The sequence below is a fragment of the Macaca nemestrina genome, chromosome 10 (assembly GCF_043159975.1).
Source record: "Macaca nemestrina isolate mMacNem1 chromosome 10, mMacNem.hap1, whole genome shotgun sequence".
NCBI lineage: Eukaryota > Metazoa > Chordata > Mammalia > Primates > Cercopithecidae > Macaca > Macaca nemestrina.
This window is the reverse complement of record NC_092134.1, coordinates 142,505,975-142,528,712: the sequence shown is the minus strand read 5'-3', so window position 1 is coordinate 142,528,712 and position 22,738 is coordinate 142,505,975. Positions and strand designations below refer to the sequence as shown.

At 37.7% G+C, this 22,738-nt stretch overlaps 1 protein-coding gene across 23 annotated transcripts in view; it reads left to right on the top strand.

The window, feature by feature from the left end:
- The window catches only part of LOC105484099 (WNK lysine deficient protein kinase 1), a 156,732-nt gene that overhangs the window by 77,555 nt on the left and 56,439 nt on the right, over positions 1 to 22,738 (top strand). The window contains exon 1 of one of the 23 annotated variants that reach the window (XM_071070673.1): positions 18,463 to 19,633. The exons of the other annotated variants lie outside the window; for them this stretch is intronic. Coding sequence (XP_070926774.1) covers positions 19,541 to 19,633 — 93 coding nt within the window. The 5' untranslated portion in view covers positions 18,463 to 19,540. Of the gene's footprint in view, positions 1 to 18,462; positions 19,634 to 22,738 lie in introns of those variants that run through there. 23 annotated transcript variants of the gene reach the window in all.

Genomic DNA, 22,738 nt, shown 5'->3' with positions numbered 1-22,738 from the left:
AAATGTATTTTATTGTTGTAGTTCTTAATCTAGAACTATTGCTTTTACTTTCATTTTCTGCATGCCAGAGATTTATTGAAAAACTTGGATTATTTTGAGGAATGTTCCACATTCTGAATTTTCCTTGTAGTGTCATTTAACTGGTTTATTCTTCTACATTTCTGTAAAGAGAAGTTTACCTTAAAATAGTTGGGGTAGGTTAACAATGTAAAAATAATTTTGTCTTTTTTACTCGCATTCACCCCAGAGTGTACGTTGTCGTTTTCCAGAGGCTGTATGATACTGCACATATGATACTGCAGCAGAGTACATGCAGAAGCAGATATAAGAATTTATTTGTAAGGCCGGGCGCGGTGGCTCATGCCTGTAATCTCAGCACTTCGGGAGGCCGAGGCGGGTGGATCACTTGAGGTCAGGAGTATGAGACTAGACTGGCCAACGTGGTAAAACCCCATCTCTACTAAAAATTCAAAAATTAGCCAGGTGTTGGCGGTGCGCCCATGTAATCCCAGCTACTCTAGAGGCTGAGGCCCGAGAATCTCTGGAACCCAGGAGGTGGAGTTTGCAGTGAGCCAGGATTGTGCCACTGCACTCCAGCCTGGGTGACAGAGTAAGACTGTGTCTCAAAAAAAAAAAAAAAAAAAAAAATTCATTTGTCTTCCATTAAACCATATTTTTAAAAAGATTACAAAAATGTAAAACAATACCAATCTTATCACTAAATTTGTCTTGTTTTGGAAAATACTGAATTTTTTATTTTAAATATTATATATTTGTAACATAATGAGTTATAATTTTTAATGAATTAATAAATATTTTTAAACTTTCTCAGGTTTACCATCTGTCATGGTAAATATTAATAGATGTAACACACATAGACAAAATCCCTCTGAGGTCTCCAGTAATGTTAATTTTAAGAGTATAAAGGGGTCCTGAGACAAAAGTTTGAGAACCACTGTTCAAAAGTCTTGATAAAATTTAGGCTAAACATTTTTTGCAAGGATACTTAATATGTGGTGCTGTATATGTTATATTGCACCAAGAGGCTCAGAGTATCTCATTATCTCATTTTTAGTAATGTAATTTAATTGAATTTTGATATAGAAGATGTAATTATAAATTGCTTATTTAGATTTTGATAGCTGAACAGAATGGAAGTGTTTATTTTTTTGTTATTTATTTATTTATTTTTTTGAGACGGAGTCTCCCTCTGTCGCCCAGGCCGGAGTGCAGTGGCGTGATCTGGACTCACTGCAAACTCCGCCTCCCGGGTTCATGGCGTTCTCCTGCCTCATCCTTCCGAGTAGCTGGGACTACAGGCGCCTGCAACCACTCCCGGCTAGTTTTTTTGTATTTTTAGTAGAGACGGGGTTTCACCGTGTTAGCCAGGATGGTCTCGGTCTCTTGACCTCATGATCCACCCGCCTCGGCCTCCCAAAGTACTGGGATTACGGGCGTGAGCCAGAAATGTTTGTTATTAAAAACTGATAGGAAACATTTTGCTTTAGGTAGACCAAATTTTACCTCTTCATAAAGGCTTGGAAGAAGTCTTTGGAGTCAAAGATTAATTATAATTATTTATTGCTGTGAATATTCTTTCAGTATCCTTGTTGTGTATTTGTATGTGATTCTGTTGTTGATGGATATGGAGCTACTTTGGACAATTAGTTTAATTTCATGTGAAGTGTAAGAAATGGTGGAGGTTTCATACCCAGTCAAAATGACAGCTGTTGTTTACAGAGAAAGCAGCATAACTGTGAAGTTACTTCTGGCTTTGTAATTGGGATGGTATTTTGTCAGTTACTATTATCGGGTGTGTGTCTCCAAGTCTTTGGCCTGAGGCCTTACTGTTAAATTTATTAACCTCTTTTTTTTTTTTGAGACGGAGTCTCGCTCTGTCGCCCAGGCTGGAGTGCAGTGGCCAGATCTAGGCTCACTGCAAGCTCCGCCTCCCGGGTTCCCGCCATTCTCCCGCCTCAGCCTCCGGAGCAGCTGGGACCACAGGCGCCGCCACCGCGCCCGGCTAATTTTTTTGTATTTTTAGTAGAGACGGGGTTTCACCGTGTTAGCCGGGATGGTCTCGATCTCCTGACTTCGTGATCCGCCCGCCTCAGCCTCCCAAAGTGCTGGGATTGCAGGCGTATTAACCTCTTCTTAATACTCACCCAGATTCTAATACATGTTATAATTGTAATCCCTGAAGCACTGACTCTCAATTTGGGCTGAATGGGGGCAGGATAAATTTTTTTTATGCCTTCAGATGATTTTGATAAGTACCCTAGTCATTATTCTACATTTATGCCCTTAGAAAGCTCATCTGCTTTGCCTCTCAGAGTTCTGTATCATCATTCCCAGTTCATGTCTCTTATTATTCCCCTTTCTTCCCCTGATGCATAGTAATTTACATTCTCTCTTTTTTTTCCCCCTTTGAGCATAGGGTAGACTGTTTATTGGGTAATGTCCTCTTTTATTTTGTTTAAAATTGTAGAAAACTTAAGAGGTATATTTGATTTCTTGTTTTTTACTCACTACTTCCACTACTTCCAGTTTATAAGGTTCTTGCTTCAGAATACCTCTTAGATGCAAGCCTTCTTCATTCCCATTGCCACAACTCTGATTTCACATCTTCCTTACTTCACACCTTGCATTATATTCCAGAAGTAGTTTACACTGTGAATTTATTTTTTTATTTCACTTTCTTGCTCTCCTTTCTTGGTATAAGGAACTACCAGTTTGCTTATATCAGAGCAAGTACAAATTCTTAATCTTTTGCTGTTCTTCATCTTCATCCAAGCACTTTATTTTAGTTAAATCATTATCTCACACATATGCCACTTCCTTTCCTGTATTCCTATCCATTTGTAAATGTTATATAATACTGTACCTCTTCTATAAGCTTTTCTGCTGTCCAGTCAATCCTTATACTTAACAGTCTTCCTCCATGACATTGTATCTGATTGGTTTCACTGTATAATGATCTTTGCCTTTTCTGAGCTGATTCTTCTGAATTGATATGAATTATAAAATTTTGTTTATAATTGGTTATTCTACTTATAAACTCATAAATTCAATTAATGTACTTACTGCTTATTATTTTTATTGCTTTATATTCTTTAAAATATTTTAATCTAGTACATCTGTATAATTTCATCCTTTTCCAAAGCACTATCCTAAATACAAAATAAATCTCAGTGTCAATAAATGCAACATTTTCTGAATCCCTCCTATGTCCCATGCCCAGAGCTTGATACTAAGTAAAGGTGAATAATCACATTTCCTGTCTTCAGAAAACTACCTCTAATATAGAAGATTAATATGTGAACAAAGAATTATAATTACATTATGGTGGGTATTTTAATGGACACAAGCACTAAGGAGAGTGGAGGAACAATGGTTAACCCTGCTATGGATTAGGGAAGATTTCACAAAAAGGGCGTTTTATGAACTGTCAAAAAGAAAAGGTGGAAGAATGGTGAGAGGCCACTCTAAGAAGCAGGAGTAGGATTTACATGAGTGCTGAGGTGCCAAACATCGTAGTACAGTGGAAAGAAAGGCAAATTGATCAAATAGAGGGAAGCTGTTGTCTTGTGGTTGTAAAGGGGGGACAAATCAATTGCTACTTAGTTTCTCCTGCTCCCAGATCCTGTCTCATCTCAGAGCAGAGAGTTTGGGGTCAGTAATTAAGAGGCAAACTTCTGACTCCTGATACATGTATTTTTGCTGCTATTATATTGTTGTGTTTTAATGGTGAAAGAGATCTTATTTGTTTATAGGCTTTTGGAAGGAGCAAGAGGAAGAGAGAGAGAAGTAGAAATCATGGTGGGTGGTGGTGGATAGGATAGAATAATATCCAGGATTCAGTGGGCTTGTGACATGGTATAATGGTAAGTCTTGATAGGGAAGGTTTTCTCCTGAGATGAGATAAGGGAAGCAAGATGGGTTTTGGAAGCAAAGTCTTGGGTTCACATCCCTGCCCTAGTTATTGCCATACTATGTTGAGCAATTCACTTAATTTCTCTATGCTTCAATTATTTGGTTCTCTGTAAAAGAGATACCATTACCCTCTTACAGATTGCTTAGCACAGTGGCTGGTACTGGTACTGATAGTAGACTCTGGTTATTTTCTGTGATATATGAGTTGTCATCTTCTTAGGCGTGTGTGTAGAATGAAAGATGGTCTTTAAGAATGATAAAGGCTTAAAATAACATCTATGAAACTTTGAACTGATTAGAAAATAATAATTGTGAAGCAGCACCAGGCATCCAGAATCTTCCTTTTTAGTGTTGATAAACACTATTATGTAAACAATGAATATATTGTTTGTACTCGTGTCTATATGTATGCAAGTAGAAAAGGGCAAATTTTTACCTATTACATACTTACTTCTTGTGAATAACCAATAATAGGCTGGGCCTGTAGACTCACGCCTATAATCCCAGCACTTTGGGAAGCTGAGGTAGGCGAATCACTTGAGCTCAGGAGTTCGAGACTAGCCTGGGTAACATGATGAAACCTTCTCTCTACAAAAAATATAAAAATTAGTTGGCCGTGGTGGTGCATGCGTGTAGTCCCAGCCACTGGGAGGCTGAGGTGGAAGGATTGCCTGAGCCGGGGAGGTGGAGGTTGCAGTGAGCCTAGACTGTGCCATTGCACGCCAGCCTGGACAATAGAGTGAAAGCCTGTCTTAAAAAAACAACAAAAAAAACCCACAATAGCTTAGATTGCTAAATTGGTCCTCAGTTTTCTATATTCTGAATTCTGTGTATCAGGGTTTGAAGAATAGAATATAAATTATTGACATAAATGAATTAGGTTTCATAGGAGGAAAGTTAATTTTACTTGGTGTCTTTTCTACTTAATAAATTTCATCTGTGTATTTGTGAATATTTATTAATTATAAACTGTGACCAAGCACTATACTAGGTATTGGGGATATACCAAGTCAAAAAGTTGTGTGAAAAAAAAAAAAATGTTGATAGAAGTCGATAAGTTGACTAGGCGTGATAACTCACGCCTGTAATCCCAGCATTTTGGGAGGCCAAGACTGGGGGATCACTTGAGGTCAGGAGTTTGAGACCAGCCTGGCCAACATGGTGAAACCCCAGTCTCTACTAAAAATACAAAAATTAGCTGGGCATGATGGCATGCGCCTGTAATTGCAGCTCCTTGGGAGGCTGAGGTAGGAGAATCACCTGAACCCAGGAGACAGAAATTGCAGTGAGCTGAGATAGTGCCATTGTACTCCAGCCTGGGTGACACAGCAAGACTTAGTCTCAAAAAAAAAAAAAAAAAATTTTTTTTTGATAACTCTATTAGAGTGATAAGGTTTGTGTCTAGAATAGATGGGAGATAAAGGGTGAGAAGCTGAACTAGGTTTATTGTTACAGCACAGCAAACTCAATCATTTCTTTTTGCCCAAAATATATGACTAATGCAATCAGATTTTTTTAATTAAAACATGTAATGAAGTAATTATGGAGGAAATATAAGCCAGTAGATTCAAAACTGAGGGGAAAAATAACAAAAGTTGTAGTGGATCAAAGTTGATTTGTAGATCAACATGCTATATGAGTGATATTACTAAATAGTAACAGGTGTTTCTGTTCTGTGACTCCTGAGCCTTAATTTCCTCATGATTGTGATAGTCATAACTGCCAGGCCTGCTAAGGTTGTGAAGAACAAATCTGTTGAAATTACATAAGAAAGTACATTTGAAAAAGTTGAGAAATACATTTGTTGTGTTTGACATATAACTAGATGGACTCTGAAATGTCCTCTATCTCAATAGATTCTTGGTGTTTCAGAAGGGTTTGACTTAGAGTTTCTGCCACAAAAGATTGGGAGGATAGTAGCAGTAACTAGCTTTTTTAAGTGTAATGAGACTCATATTTGCACAGAAGTTACAAAATCTGTGACTGTGATATATTCAAGGAATTTTATTTTTAAAAATGCCTCCAACTTTTCAATAAAAAAGTAAATAGATGACAAATTATTCTGTGTAGAGATAAATATCTAGATATTAAAACTTAAAAGTATGATTCTGATTACATAATCAAGTCATAGGCTTTCAGTAGTCCTTAAAGTCTGCTTTCTATCCTTCAGTGAATTTTCGAACTTTGTTAATAGAATATTTTGTGCTTATCAAATTAAACATTAGAAGACTTTTGGGGACTTGATTGATTCTCTGCATGGCATAATGTGCTAAGTCAGAGTTATTAATCAGGAATAATTTTCTTTTTTGTATGTGCATACTAAAAATGTACATTTAGATTTTTTTCTAGCAGCGTTACTGAATATATTATATAATTAACCCATTTAAAGTGTATAATTCACTGGTTTTATTACCTTCACAGTGTTAAAAGAAAAACTTAAGCCAAATTAAATTTAAAGGTGTTTAATTGAGCAATGAACGATTCGTGAATTGAGCAGCCCCCAGAATCCCAGCAGATTCAGAGACTCCAGGGATGCCTCATGGTCAGAACGGATTTATAGACAAGAAGAAGGGATGTGACATACAGAAATCAGAAGTGAGGTACAGAAACAACTGTTTCTGTACAGCTTGCTGGTTACAGCTTGCTGTTTGCCTTATTTGAACACAGTTTGAACACTCAGCAATGTATGAGTGGTTGAAATATGGCCACTAGGGCTGGGCGCGGTGGCTCACGCCTGTGATTCCAGCACTGTGGGAGGCTGAGGCAGGCATATTACCTGAGTCCAGGAGTTTGAGACCGGCCTGGCCAACACGGTGAAACCTCGTCTCTACTAAAAATATAAAAATTAGCCGTGCGTGGTGATGGGCGCCTGTAATCCCAGCTACTTGGGAGGCTGAGGCAGGAGAATCGCTTGAACCCAGGAGGCAGAGGTTGCAGTGAGCCAAGATCACGCCATTGTACTGCTGCCTGGGTGACAGAGTGAGACCCTGTCTCAAAAAAGAAAGAAAGAAATTTGGCTGTTGGGATTGGCCAAGCCTCAGCAGTTGTTAGTTACAGGCACATACTCCTAAGTTAGGTTTTCAGTCTTGTCTACCTATTAAGTTAGGTTGCAGTTAGTCCGCAGAGACTCAAATTAGAAGTACAAAGTCCTTCTTGGGCCATATTTAGTTTGCTTTAACAATAGGTATGTGCAACCATCACCACAGTCAACTTTAGAATAATTTTATCACATGATAAAGAAATTCTGCACCCTGTAGCAATCACTTTTCTATACAAACATTCCCCCAACTCCTGTGCAACCCCTAATCTGTTTCTGTCACTATAGATTTTTCTGTTCTAGACATTTCATCTAAATAGTCATTTAATATGTGGTCTTTTGTGACTAGCCTCTTTCACTTAGTATAGTGTTCTCAAGGTTCGTCCATGTTGTAGCAAATGTTCATGCTTCATTCCTTTTTAAGTCTGAGTAGTAATATTCCGTTGTGTGTGTGTGTATATATATATATATAAACACAATTGTTTAGCCATTTATCCATTGGTAGACGTTTGGACTGTTCCTACCATTGGCTGTTGTGAATAGAGCTGCTATGAAGAATATTCATGTGCAAGTTTTTGTTTGAATATCTGTTTTTACTTCCTTTAGGTATATAGCTGGAAGTGAAATTGCCGTGCATATATGTTAATCCTATGTTTAACCATCTGAGGAACTGCCAGCCTATTTTCCAATAGCTGTACCATATTACATTCCCACCATCAGTGTGAGAAAATTCTGATCTCCCCATATTCTTGCCAACTCTTGTTGTTGTTATTATTATTATTATTTATTTTTGGAGACAGAATCTCGCTCTGTCACCCAGGCTGGAGTGCAGTGGCATGATCTCGGCTCACTGCAATTTCCGCCTTCTGGGCTCAAGCGATTCTCCCGCCTCAGCCTCCTGAGTATCTGGGACCACAGACACACACCACCATGTTGGCTGATTTTTTTGTATTTTTTGTAGAGACGAGGTTTTGCCATGTTTCCCAGGCTGGTCTAGAACTCCTCAGATCAAGCAATCTACCTGCTTTGGCCTCCTAAAGTGCTGGGATTACAGGTGTGAGCCACTGTGCCAACCTGTGTCTTCTGTTCTTAAAAAGACAGCAGTCATTGGGTTAAGGACCCACACTGCTCCTGGATGACTTCATCTTAACTAATTACTTGTGCAATGATCTTGTTTCCAAAAAAATTCACATTGTAAGGTACTAGAGATTAGAACCACAACATATCTTTTTGAGGGATGCAGTTCAACCCCATAACAATTCGTGGGTTCATTCAACAAATATTCAAGTCTCTTCTATGTTGCAGACTGTTTTCTAGATCCTAGATATTGAATATTATTGTTATGTCAAACACAGTCCCTGTCTCTAAAGAACTTACCAAGGGAAGGAGAACAAACAAATAAAGCAAACAGTTACAATACAATAGAAAACACTTATTTTAGGGATAGGTACTTAATGAAAGCATGTAAGAGTGGTACCTAATCAAGTTTAGACAGGTTAGGTATATGGTGTTAAAGAATTAGGGAAAGACTAAGATAGTGTTGTATTTGAAGATCCACAATTTTCTCTACCAAGTTTGGAAGTAGGAAAAGGAAGAAGCAAGGGATAAGGGACAAAAGGAAAACTTAGACTTTAATGTAGATCACTGAGGGGACTGTTTTAAAAGTGGGTAGGTATCATGTATGTCAACACATACAGACTTAAATTTTAGAAAGATTGTTTCTGACTGCAGAATGGAGAATGGATTTCTGAGGAAAGACTAAATGTTGAAAACCCAGTTAAAAGGGTATTGAAGTAATCTAAGGAAAATGACTAACAGTCTGAAATAAGGAATTGTAAGAGAGAAGGCCAAAGTGGGTGGATTAGAGAGATTTTGTTTGTGAATTAGATTTGAGCTAACCTCATTTTTTTTTTCCCACTTAACATTTATGAAAATAAATGCTCATGTATGTATAAGATCAAACAGAATATCAAACCTGATTGTGAGGTTAAATATATAACTTTAGATTTGGAGAGTATAAAATTTATAATTTATATATGAAATGGTTTACATATTTTATTTACTAAATCATTCCTTTTATTTATTTATTTATTTATTTAATTTTGAGACAGAGTCTTACTCTGTCCTTTAGGCAGGAGTGCATGGCTCAGTCTCGTCTCACTGCAACCTCTGCCTCCCAGGTTCAAGTGATTTTCCTGCCTCAAGCCTCCTGAGTAACTGGGATTACAGGTGCCTGCCACCATGTCTGGCTTTTTTTTTTTTTAAAGTAGAGATGGAGTTTCACCATGTTGGCCATGCTGGTCTCGAACTCCTGACCTCAAGTGATCTGCCCACCTCGGCCCCCAAAGTGCTGGGATTACAGGCATGAGCCACAACGCCTGGCCCATTCTGTCATATTCTAAATGGAATAGCAAATTATGCTTCCTGGCCAAATCCAGCCTGGTGCCCATTTTTTATAGCCCATGACATACATATGGGTTTTGGTTTTGTTTTTAATTTTTTGAGAGAAAGTCTCGCTCTGTCACGAAGACTTGAGTGCAGTGGTACAATCATAGCTCTCTGTAGCCTTGAACTTCTGCGCTCAAGTGATCCTCTTGCCTCAGCCTTCTGAATCTCTAGGACTACAGACGTGTGCCACCATGTCCAGCTTTTTTTTTTTTTTTTTTTTTTTTTTTGGGTAGAGGTGGGGTCTCACTATTTTGCCCAGACTGGTCTCAAACTCCTGGCCTCAAGTGATCCTCCTACTTTAGCCTCCCAAAATGCTGGGATTACAGTTGTGAGTACCATGCCTGGCTTGTTTTTATATTTTTTAATGTTTGGGGAAAATGTCAAAAGAAGACTATTTTATATGATACGAAAACTACATGAAATTCAAATTTCAGTGTCCATAAATAAATTTTTCTGGCATACAACCACACTCATTTGCTTCCATATTATTTATGGCTGTTTTCACACTATAATGGCTGAGTTGAGTAATTGCAACAGACTGTATGATACATAAAGCCTACAATATTTACTATTAGGCTCTTAACAGGAAAAGTTTCTCACTCCTGTGCTAAACATGTCACCAGAACTTTGTAAAACATGTTCCCGATAGAGCTCTGTAAGAAATTACTGATCTGCGAAAGTAGTGGTGATGTTCTTCTATAAGAATGCGTTAGCCTCGGTACTTGTAATAGACATGAGAATCTTGGTGCAAGCAAGTAGCTACTTAACAGGTCAGAAAATGTATAGGCAGTCTTTTCTCTCTGTTAAGGGTAGAACTAAAACTTTAACATTTTTATTTGCCAAATGCAAACTCAAAAGCTCAGTTGAGAAGAAAATCTTCTTCAATGAAAGATGTCTTTGGTAGTAAGTTTAACAGAACCTAGAAAGACTGGTGTCACTGTTTCTGTATTCTCAGTATAGTGTTTAACCTGTTTTCAGTTGTTCAACAGCTTTTGTTTTTTATTAAACTGAGACAAAATTCATATATCATAAAATTAACCATTTTTAAGTATACAGTTCACTGGTTTTTAGTATATTCACAATGTTAATGCAGTTATCACTCCTAATTCCAGAACCTTCCCATCATCCCCAAAATGAAGCCCCATACCCGTTAGTAGTCATTTCCCATTCCCCTCTCCAACCCATCCCCTAGCAACCACTAATCTGCTTTCTGTTTCTGGATTTGATTTTCCTATTCTAATTATTTCATGTAAATGGAATTATACAATAAGTGGCATTTTGTGTCTGACTTCTTTCACTTAGCAAAATGTTTGCGAGGCACATCCATTTGGTAGCATGTATCAGTACTTTTTAATGGTTAAGTACTATTCCATTGCATATATATACTACATTTTGTTCTATTCAGCATGTTTCATTTCCCTTTAGTTCTTTAGTTTCTTCCTCTCGTTCTCATTGTTAAACTGCTTAACTCGATAGCTGCCTCTTAATCTGGAGAGAGATTGAGAACAGTGTTTTAGTCCATTTGGGCTGCTATATCAATAATGCCATAAACTAGGTGGCATATAAAGCAACAACCATTTATTTCTCACAGTTCTGAAGGCTGGAAAGCCCAAGATCAAGTGCCATCAGATTTGGTATCTAGTGAGGTTCTGTTCCTCATACACGAGACTTTCTCATGTCATTTTCACATGGTGGAAGAGTCAAACAAGCCCCCTCAGGACTCTTACAAGGGCAGTAATCCCTTTCACGGTTCTGCCATCATGACCTGATCTGCTCTCATGACTTGATCTCTCCTCCCAGAGACCTTCACCTCTTAATACTATCTCATTGGACATTAGATTTCAACATAAAAATTTCAGGGAGACACAGACATTCAGACTATAGCATACATGAAGGAGAAAATTATAGTGTCTTAAAAGGTATTGTCCTAGAGCTTGGCTTATTACATCGTTGTTTATATTCATTGTGCACAGCACACTGTAGGCACTCATTAATATTTTGAAGAATAAATGATTCAAAGGAATATCAAATATAGTCAAAATTAGACATTATATAAATTTGGGAGAGTTGTATTTACTCTATGAAAGAGAAGTGAAATTTAAGGTGACCTTCAAAATTATCCTACTAAAATGAAGTTGAATAGCAGCAAGTAGAAACTGATGTACCTATAAAAGCAATATATTTTATCTTAATGGCAGAAAACACACTTACTTTTGCACGAACCTAATAGAATAGGAAAAACTATTTTGTGCAAATAAAGCAGAAAACAATAATAGGTAGAAAGGCTATCCTAGGACTAGAAAGGCTCTTCTGTAGGTTCTCAAATCTCGGTTGTAATTTCTGAACAACTAGCTTAACTCTTTCCATTATGGGGCTAGGTATGTTTTTTTTTTTTTTGGTAGGTATTTCCCCATAATTTTTACCCTATAATTACTCTCACCTTGTTCTTTCTTCCCTGAGACTTCATAGGGCAGACCAAATCGTAATTTCACTTGGTAGTCCCTCAAATGTTTCAAGACAGTTTTTCTAATGTTAGGAGTCCTTTTTTGTCAAGACCCATCATTGTCAATTTGTAAAACTAAAACTTGTTCCTTTGAATTTCTTGAGGGAAGGGGCTTATATTCGTTATTAGAAGAGGGAGATGCTCAACAACTGTTTTCTGATCTTCAGGAGGTTACATAAGAAAGAAGAGAAACTGTAATTGAACATAATGAACTTGGCGACATTGTATAATATTGAGGGGCCTTGGTGGTAAAGGTTTGAGGTTCTGTCACCTGAGAATTTTTGAGACGGGATCAAGACAGCTAACAGAGACTCAAGTTAATTTTTTTTTTTTTTTTTTTGGAGACGGGGTCCATCTCTGTCGCCCAGGTGGGAGTGCAGTGGCATGATCTCAGCTCACTGCAACCTGTGCCTCCTGGATTCAAGCAATTCTCCTGCCTCAGCCTCCTGAGTAGCTGGGATTACAGGTGCCCGCCACCATGCCCGGCTAATTTTTGTATTTTTAGTTAAAATGAGGGTTTTACCGTGTTAGCCAGCCTGTTCTGGAACTCCTGAGCTCAAGTGATCCACCCGCCTCGGCCTCCCAAAGTGCTGGGATTACAGGCATGAGCCACCACGCCCGGCCCAGGCTTGAGTGATTAGTTCAGCATGGTATTAAAAGTTATTGAGGACCCCAAAGAGCTTTTGTTTACTTGTGTTCTATCTACTTTACTGTATTATAAATTAAAATAGAATTTTAAAAAGCACTTAAAAATGATAACATAAGCCCTGTATATGTTGGCATCAAAAGCATTTTTATGACAAATAACTATTTTCCAAAACAAATTTTAAAAACTTATTGAGAAGAGGGGCATTTCCACATTTTTGCAAATCTAATGTCTAGTCTAAAAGAAGATTGCTAAATTCTCATATCTGCTTTTCTATTCAGTCTGTTACAATATGTTGTTTGGGTTGAAGTATATGAAGAAAATCTGGCCTCATGCAGATATGTAGTTGTGAAAGGAAATACTTTATAGGCCACAAGATAGGATATTGAGGACCCTGAAGGGTCTTTATACCACACCTTTGAGAACCACAGTTTTAGCAAACCATGCAAAGTACAGTCCTCAGAACAACAGAATCAGCATCTCAGGGTGTTTGTATTAAATGTAAAATTTTGGCCCCTTTCCAAGCCTGTTAAATTAAAATCTGCATTTTACATAGTACAAGGGCGATTCATATGTACATTAAAGTTTGAGAAGTATGAGCTGGGTCATTAATCCCTTAAGGTCTTTTTTAGTTCCATGTACCTTTATTTGGTTAATTAAATAAAAAGTAGGCTATATAATATAATAGCAAAATGTTATTTAAATAAACTATTGTTCAGTCATTCATATAAACTTTTAAGTCACATTATAAGTAACCAATTTGACTTAAAAATTGTATTATTATAGCATTTCTATGCAATTTTACATTTTTTCTGCCTTTTTGGTTGTTGCTTTTTAAAATTTTTCTTTATTTTCTTTATTTTTTTTTGAGACGGGGTCTCACTCTGTCACCCAGGCTGGAGTGCAGTGGCGCGATCTTGGCTCCCTGCAACCTATGCCTCCTGGGTTCAAGTGAGTCTCCTGCTTCAGCCTCCCAAGTAACTGGGAGGGACAACAGGCATGTGCCACCACAGCCGCCTAACATGTATTTTCTGGTAGAGACGGGGGTTTCACCATGTTGACCAGGCTGGTCTTGAATTCCTGACCTCAAGTGATCCGCCAGCCCTGGCCTCCCAAAGTTCTGGAATTACAGGCGTGAATAACCACGCCAGGCCTGGTTGTTGCTTTTTAAAAAGGAAAACCAGTAAATCAAGCTGTAGAAAATGTGGAGTAAAAACAATTGGAACTGTGCTAGATGCTGCAGGTGGCATACATTTGTGCTTTATTTTTCCTCTAAGCTGTGAAAATTTAGTTGTGTATGCTCTATAGTCCTTAATTCTGCACCGTCCATTACTGTACTTCTTGCCTAGGAAATACTGTCTAGATTTTACCAATCTCCATTCCCATCTTCTGGCTTCTAGCAAAGAATAAAAAGGGCTTTGATCTTTGTTACTTTTCTAAAAGTTTTCTTATGTTTTGGGTGCTGAGATAAATGTGGAGGGTTTAAATAAGTTCTTAGATAATATAATTTATATAATTATATAAGCAATCATGATGATTCTGTGTTGAAATAGGCCTTGAAATATTGTACCTTCTCTTAAGTCAGCTTGGGATTTAAAATTTGAATTAGTAAATTTAACTAATTTTAAAATTATGTTAGTGTCAGTCTGCTTAACTGTTGCATACTTATTAAAGAAATGTGCATGGTTATCCATTGGAAGAGGTCCTAGGGCTTCCTGATACAAACACAGCCACAGACCCCAGCCACTCTAGATTTCTGGTTTTCATCCCAGGTCTATTGTGTATACCCTGGCTATTTAGTAACCAGTAAACCACTCTCCCCTTTCTGTAGATTTAGTACTAACTTAGAGAAAGGATACAAAGAAGAGTTTGTATTGAACAGCTCAGGATTGCCTTTTTAGGTGGAAGAAACAGGCTCTGGAGTTGGATCTGCTTTCTTTCAAATCCTGGTAATGTCATTGCCCAGCTGTGAGACCTTGAGCAAATTATTTACTTTTCTGAGCCTAAAGTATTTGTGAAGATTAAATGAGAAAGGCAAAGTGCCTGGCATGTGGTTATCAATCAGTGCCTAATAGGTATCACCATTATCATCAACATCATTATTATTATTAATACATATTTAGTAGTGAAATAAGGTGTCTGTTTTTGTGTTATTTTAACCAGTGACATTCAGCAAATTGCATTAATTTAAATGTGTTTCATAAGTATCACATAAAATCAAGCTTTAAACAGGAGAATGAGCTAACATTTATTTGTAATCTTGTCAATCACCTCACCTTGCAAAGTACTGTACATATACTGTTTTAATCTTTTATATCATGGTAAGTAGATAATGTCTTCATTTCACAGGTAAGAAAACAGACTCAGAGTTTAAGCATTTTGCCTAAGGACATGCAGGAGAAATAATAGTAGTCAGAAATCAAGGTTCTCTTAACGTGATACTAATACAAACATTAACATTATTTTCCTTTACCTCTTTTTTGTTTTGTTTTTAATCTGTTTTCTGGACCGCAAGGAAAACTGAGGGTAAAAAGTTTAGGAGATGTGAGTAGCAAAAGTCTGGTACTGCAGTTTTGAGCTCTGAGCAAAGATTCATTCTCCCTGTTTAAGAGAGAAAAACTTCTTAATTGTATGCTATACTTGTAATCTTGACCCAGTTATCATGAAAATCTATGCCACTGATAATGAGAAGATCCAAGTAAAAGTAGGAATATATTTAGCACAACTTTGGTGTGCTTTTAAAATAATAATAACTGCAGCAAGCAATGACATCAACTTTTTATATGAAGGATAGTGCATTTGAATTGGAGCAGTACACAAGCTTTCATGCATTCAGAGAGTAACGAGCCTTGGGGAATCATGAGTAAGTTAATTTCTTTGATAGAGCTAGCTTGATTTGGTAGGGAGTTCGAAGAGGCTTGTTTTCCAATGGGATCATAAGGTATGTTCAAATTCCTGTAAACTAATGGTTCATACCTGTAAGAATCTGGCTGAATCCAGCCCTGTAACAACCAAGTTAGAAATAATGGGGATTTTTAATTACTTTGTTTGTGTAATTTGACTTTGTCACTGATTCCATTAGCTTTTGGATTGCAAGGTTTGAACATTTTGTCTGGGAAAAACAGAATTAAAGCCATTAGGGTAAAATTCCTTTTAGTTTTTATATAACAGATTGCAATTCACCGTACTTTTTTACTCAAACAAGTGAGGCTGATTCCTGATTAGATGGTGTTTGAAAAGTTGAAGGAAACTTTGTATTTATTTCTTTAGCAGCTAGAATTTGTTGTGCTATCAGTGAAAATCTATTGGAATTAGCTGAACTGGTTCCTTAATAAGTTTTGTTTCTATGTCCATCCAGCAAATTTAGGTTATAAATGTAAAAGAAAAGTTCAAGTATTGAGGGGCTGTATCTTAGGAACATTTTGCATGATTTTCAGAACCTTTTCATTATTCTGCTGTGATTTGATTAAGATTAAAGGTGGTAGCAATTCCCCGTGTTTAGGTACTAAATAATAATTATTAATTAAATCATTATTTCAGAATTCCTCAAAAAAGCTGACCTTACTTACCTACCCAGAATTTGATCTGTAATTCACAAGGCAGTAGACTACAGAATGAAAACTGAAAGGATGTAGAAAGATTGTTTTCCATATTTAAATACAGCAGTACTGAGTTTTCTGATATAGTGTAGATAACCTAAATGCTAAAAGATTCATATTAATACTTTGTAATTGCTACTTTCTCTAATGGATTATATGTATATATGATTTGAGGTATACCTTGAAAGAAGCATAAGAGTCAGTTGACTGAAAAAAGGGGGCAGAATAGGAAAAGTATTCTTGTTGGTAGAAGTGTTCACTAAAGTATTCAGTGAACAAGTAACCAGTTTGAACTTACTTTGGGGAGATTGGGTAAAGATGTGGGTGGAAGTTTGATTATGATTTTCATACCACCTTTAAAAGCACAATAACATGGACTAGAAATAACATTAAATTAGACACTGGAAAATCTGGATTCTAGTTTTTGTTTTACCATTGATTAGGCCCATACTTCACTGGAATATAGATTACATTTATCTTATAGGTGCTGAAGGTGGTGCAATGTATCTAGCAGATTGCCTGATAGCTGTTAGACTAGATGGGACACTCCATAGTCAACCAGTTGAATTAATGGATTAATTCTTTTTTGTTGTTGTTGTTTGAGATGGAGTCTTGCTCTGTTCCCAGGCTGGAGTGCAGTGGTGTGATCTTGGCTCACTGCAGCCTCCGCCTCCCAGGTTTAAATGATACTCCTGACTCAGCCTCTTGAGTAGGTGGGAATACAGGCATGTGCCAACATGCCCAGCTAATTTTTATATTTTTAGTAGAGACGGGGTTTCACCACGTTGGCTGGGACGGTCTTGACCTCCTCGTGATTCGCCAGCTTCGGCCCCCCAAAGTGTTGGTATTACAGGAGTGAGCCACCGCGCCTAGCTGGCTAATGGGTTAATTCTAACTTTGACGTAGAATTAATCTCTGGACCACATTTCTGTCATCTGAACAAGGAAGGACTGTTAATCTGGTTCCTTCTAGATCTGTGATCCTGTGACCATTTAGTAGCTGTGGAGAGCTATTAACCATTTTTGAGCAGTGTGATTATATTAAATGATATCAGATGATTGGAAATGGTTACATGTCAGATGCTTAAATGGATATCAGATGGTTGGAGCTAGCCACAATGTAAAACACAAATTGGAGATGAAGAGAATGGAAATACGAGGCCCATCTTAAATTGGTCTAGGCTTAAAGAGATGAGGTATTAGAAATTAGAACTTTGATGGTTACTTTTGTAATACAAAAACAATGACTTGAGAGGCAGCAAAGAAGCCAGTAAAAACCTTTATTTTTTTTTTCTGCTTTGTCAGAGATCTTTGGCTATTGGAGAAGAGTAAGAGTACTAGTCACAAAACCATTTCCCAGTTGTTTTTAACTTTATCTTTGTTTTAAGAGCCCATAGAGAATAATAGTAGTACTTAAATATCGTCGGGGAAGAAGCATCCAACGATGACTAAGGTTTCTTCTCTGGACTATGGAAATAATGACACGATTGAAAAAAATGGGGGAAATCCAGAGAAAGGCACTGAGTTTGAGAGAAAGAGGAATTACTTTAGATATGTAAACTGTTATCTATTTGTGAATGGTATTTTTGTTGTATATATTGAAAACTCTTATTTTGATTTATAGAAAAGGTTGCTCTTTATAGAATCTAGATATTTAGATATTTGGCCGGGTGCGGTGGCTCAAGCCTGTAATCCCAGCACTTTGGGAGGCCGAGACGGGCGGATCACGAGGTCAGGAGATCGAGACCATCCTGGCTAACACGGTGAAACCCCGTCTCTACTAAAAAATACAAAAATTAGCCGGGCGCGGTGGCGGGCGCCTGTAGTCCCAGCTACTCCGGAGGCTGAGGCAGGAGAATGGCGGGAACCCGGGAGGCGGAGCTTGCAGTGAGCTGAGATCGCGCCACTGCGCTCCAGCCTGTTCGACAGAGCCAGACTCCGTCTCAAAAAAAAAAAAAAAAAAAAAAGAATCTAGATATTTGTGCCTACATCATACCTTTGTCTCCTCAAGCCCCCAAAAGTCCCCTCAGCTTGGTTTATTTGTTGCCTAATAGAGTTTTAAAACTACCCACATCTTTATATCTGATGGACCTTTGAAGCAGGACACATGGCACTTGTTTTCTAGCTCTTTCATTTAGCCAAGCATGGTCCTACGCAGGCTTGTTCATACATTTAAGTTAGAGGTAGGCTGCACTTTTGCAGCGCACATTGCTGCATTTCTGAGCAATACCTGACATCCTAGGCTCCTTAGTAGTAATAAATTGTATTGAGCCAGAGATTAGTGGTAGTTGCTTTGAGATAGCCTGTTAGAATTGGTAGCATTTCTAACCTTTAGATATATTACTTCCAAGCAGCTTCCAAGCCATTGTCTTATGCTCCTGTTGGTAATTGAAGCCTTAGCATCCACTGTCTTCATCAGGATTCAAGCCTACAAAATTACAAGGGAGAGAGGACTTTAATCCATTACCCATTATAACAAAGCAATGAGCAATGCCTGTTTCTACAATCTTTGTTAATGCCCTGAAGAAAAACTTTCCCTTAATCACTAAAATTAAAGTAGTTTTTATTTGGGTCTATGAGATCTTCCTAGCAAGTGGAATTGTCTTAATTTTGAGACTTATAGGAGGGAGAAGAAGCAAAAAATTCATACCACTTGTGTACATAAATACTGTTGATTTTTTTTAAATGTACTGTGAAAGAGTAGTAAAGCAGTCTGCCTTAATATCACTGCCTTTTAAATCAGGTGAACAGAGGAACTATTATCTCCACTTTAAAAACAAATGTAAGGGATATAGTCCAGGTCATGCAAACATAGTATACGATGGTTTGAACTGACAACTCAGCCCCAGTATTGTGATTCCCTGTCCAGTGTTTGTTTGGCTACATATTCTGAGTTTATACTTTGTTCATTGAAAATCCCCTTTTTCTTTTAAAGTACGCTTTCAAAGTGATTGGGGAAAGGGAGTGTTTTCGGTAAATGGGTTTCTAGTGTACATACAGTTAAGCATCTAAGAAAGGTTTTGATAGGTCAAGGAGACAGAACCTGTGGACAAAGTAGGTGGAGCATTGAGCAAGTAAAAATCTCATTTTGCTTGTCCAGGAATCTATTACTGTTGGCAGAGAAGCAGGAGGAATATTAACAGAATAGTTTTCCTGCTGTTGGGCATGTAGTTTTGTCAATCTAGAATAGATCTATTGTTGGCTGAGTAGAGCAAATTCATGTCTGAGAGTTGGGGAAGCATGGATAGTGTTAAACAAGAAACTGTGTTTCAGTCTGACTTTGATGTCTGCCTTCCTTATGCTGTGGGCTAATGTATATCATAGCCATTTTTTCCCTCATTTTCCTCCAATAAGAAATCTGTTTTGCCTTTTCTGATGGATATTTTTACAAAGAAAGACTTTTGCTCAGTATTTGTCATCATACATTCTCATTGCTGCTGCTACCCTCAGAAGGATTGTATAAATGAGGTAGGTAAGAATTTCCAGTATATATATCAGTCTATATTGTAGCCTTTTTGCTGATATTGGTAGAAAGTTTCCATTAAAATATTGAAATTATTAACTTGAGAATGCTTTAAAAATATTTAGAGTTCTATAATTTAGTGAATTTATACTGTATTCTGTGTGAGGAAGAGGTAGGCTTTTGTTAATTCTGAATGGTTAGGGAGAAGTTTACTTTTATTAAGAGTTCCTGTTAATGTTACCCTACCACAGTCAAAGCATAAGCTTTTAAGAAGCAAGTGCTGGCAGTTTTTAGGATCTGAAAGACTGAGTCAGAGAACCCCGTATTATGACCCACTTTTGTTTCTCTAGCAGATTAGTTGGCAAAACATGGTCTATAGAATTCAAATGAGAAATCAGTCCATAAAATGTGTACATGTTTTTGTGGGTTTTTTAGTTCAAATAACGCAACATAAAATTTGATAAACATTTCTCTTATATCAGACTCTTACTGTGCTGTCATAGAGTTACAGTTGTTCATTTTTTGTACCACATTTAAAACTGTGCAGAAGTGGCCTTTGTGTTTTGTAATGAGTGTACAGTAGATGTTCAAGAACACTTACATTTAATGAAGAAAAATAAGCTACTATCCCAAGTCAAAAAAGCGTGTGACACTACTGCCTAAAGATAACTCTTGTGAATTAGAAAAGTAAGAGAAAAATAATCTGTAGAGCCAGTGAGTTGTTGGCTCTGGAGGAGTGGACTGAGAGGGCTGTATGTCCTTAACAAACTCTGGTTTTGTTCTGGGTAAGATAGTAGCCCAACTTATCTAGCTTAGTTCTTTTTTCTTCTTTTATCATGAAAACATCTTGTTACCATTATTTTGTTCTGTCTGGCGCTTAAAATCGTGTTTTAGAATAATCTAGTTCACCTTTCAAAAATTATCAGTTATAAAAATTACATTGAGTTCTCATGTCTTAAGAACAAGAAGCCTGTAAGTATATTTTAAAAACTGTAATTTTGTATTTATTTTAAACTGCTTTTTATTACATGTCCCAGATGACTTTTCTGTGGGTCACTTTTACTATCAGGTTTCATAATCATTGCATGTACACTTTTACTTTTAATATACAATACCTGTATATGCTTGCTTCTTAAATGATTCAGAATACCTCTGCTAGGTAGTTTAATAATCCTGGCTTATTGATGGTTGCTGACTGGTAAAATTCCTTGTTATATTTTTCAGTATTTAAGTGGGTAGCATTAAGCAGTCTTAATATTTTAATACCAGCTACTGGACTGGTAAGGTGTGTCTCAGTTTTATTGGCTCCCTTGGCACCTACAGTACATTTTTTAAGGCAGTAGTAGTATTTGAATATGTGGTATAGCATTGGTATGGAATTTTCTATACAAAACTCTTGACTAAAGGTTGAAAAAGCAGCAGAACCTACTAAATGTTAAATTGTATTATGCACAGTTACTGGTTTTGCTGTATCTTAATACCTGTTTTGCTCAATAAGTATTCCTATTTGTAAAGTAGTGAATTCATACATGTTGGCAGGGATAGGATTAGCAAGAGGATTATTATTAAGGATAATCAAGGATGAAAGCAGGTTCAAGAGAAGATTTTCCTTCCTTTATTATCTTTGGTGATTGCGTTTTTACTCAGGTAGCCGTGGGTCAGCGAACTTAATACTTCAGAGAGTTTTGAACCCAGATACGACATTTGAATTCAGTTGTTGTAAATTCAGATAGACAAGTTGGACAGGTATTATCATTATTGGCTAGACAGAAAATCTGAAGCTCAGAACTACTTCTGTTTGTCCAGTTCACACTGAATTCAAGTCTTTTATTGTTAAATGTTTCTGTCCTTTCAATGTGCCTATGCCAGATTAAAACAGAAGAATCAGTATACATTTGCTTTGTTAAATTAATACATAGTTTTATTGCCAGTAGGCTACATACATTCCCCTGAAATGTATGTGCTTATGGAAGAAGGAATCTTTTTTTTGAGACAGGGTCTCACTGGGTCACCCAGGCTAGAGGGCAGTGGCACGATCATGGCTCACTGCAGCCTTTACCTCCCGGGCTCAAATCATGCTCTGGCCCAGCCTCCTGAGTAAGTGGACTGCAGGCACATGTGCCGCCACACCCAAATACTACAGGCACATGTGCCGCCACACCCCACTAGTTTTTGTCTCATTGGAGAGACAGGGTCTTGCTTTGTGCCCATGCTGGGCTCAAACGATCCTCCTGCCTCGGCCTCCCAAAGTGCTGGGACTTACAGGTTTGAGCCACCACACCTGGCCCTAGACTTTTAAAATGCTATCAAAGTAATCAGAAGAGCCAATTGTGTTAGCTCACACCAGTAATCCCAGCAGTTTGAGAGGCCAAGGTGGAAGGATCGTTTGAGCCCAGTTCAAGATTAGCCTGGGCAACACAGCAAGACTTTGTTTCTCCAAAAAGACAAAAAATTAGCTGGGCATGGTGGTGCACACCTGTAGTCCCAGCTACTTGGGAGGCTGAGGCAGGAGGAGTTTGAGGCTGCAGTGAGCCACAATCCCACCACTGCACTCCAGCCTTGGCAACAGAGCAAGAACTTCTTTTCTTTTTTTTTTTTTTTTTTTTTGAGACAGAGGCTTGCTCGGTCACCCAGGCTGGAGTGCAACGGCTCTGTCTGGGCTCACTGCAACCTCTGCCTCCTGGGTTCAAATGATTCTCCTGCCTCAGCCTCTCAAGCAGCTGGGATTACAGACACCCGCCATCATGCCCAGCTAATTTTTGTAGAGATGGGGTTTCACCATGTTGGCCAGGCTGGTCTCAGGTGATCCGCCTGCCTTGGCCTCCCAAAGTGCTGGGATTATAGGTGTGAGCCACCGCGCCTGGCCAAGAACTTATCTTTACAAAAAAAAAGTTTATGCAGTTTTTACGTGTTTATTGTAGAAAACTAAAACCAAATGTAAACCAAAATACAGTTGTTCCTCCTTGTCTGGGGAATTGGTTCCAGGACTCCACACTCCTGTGGATACCAAAATTTGAAAATGCTCAAGTTCCAGAAATGTAAAATGACCCATAATATTTACATGTAAAAATTATTTACAATATCTAATACACTGTGAGTGCTATATAAGC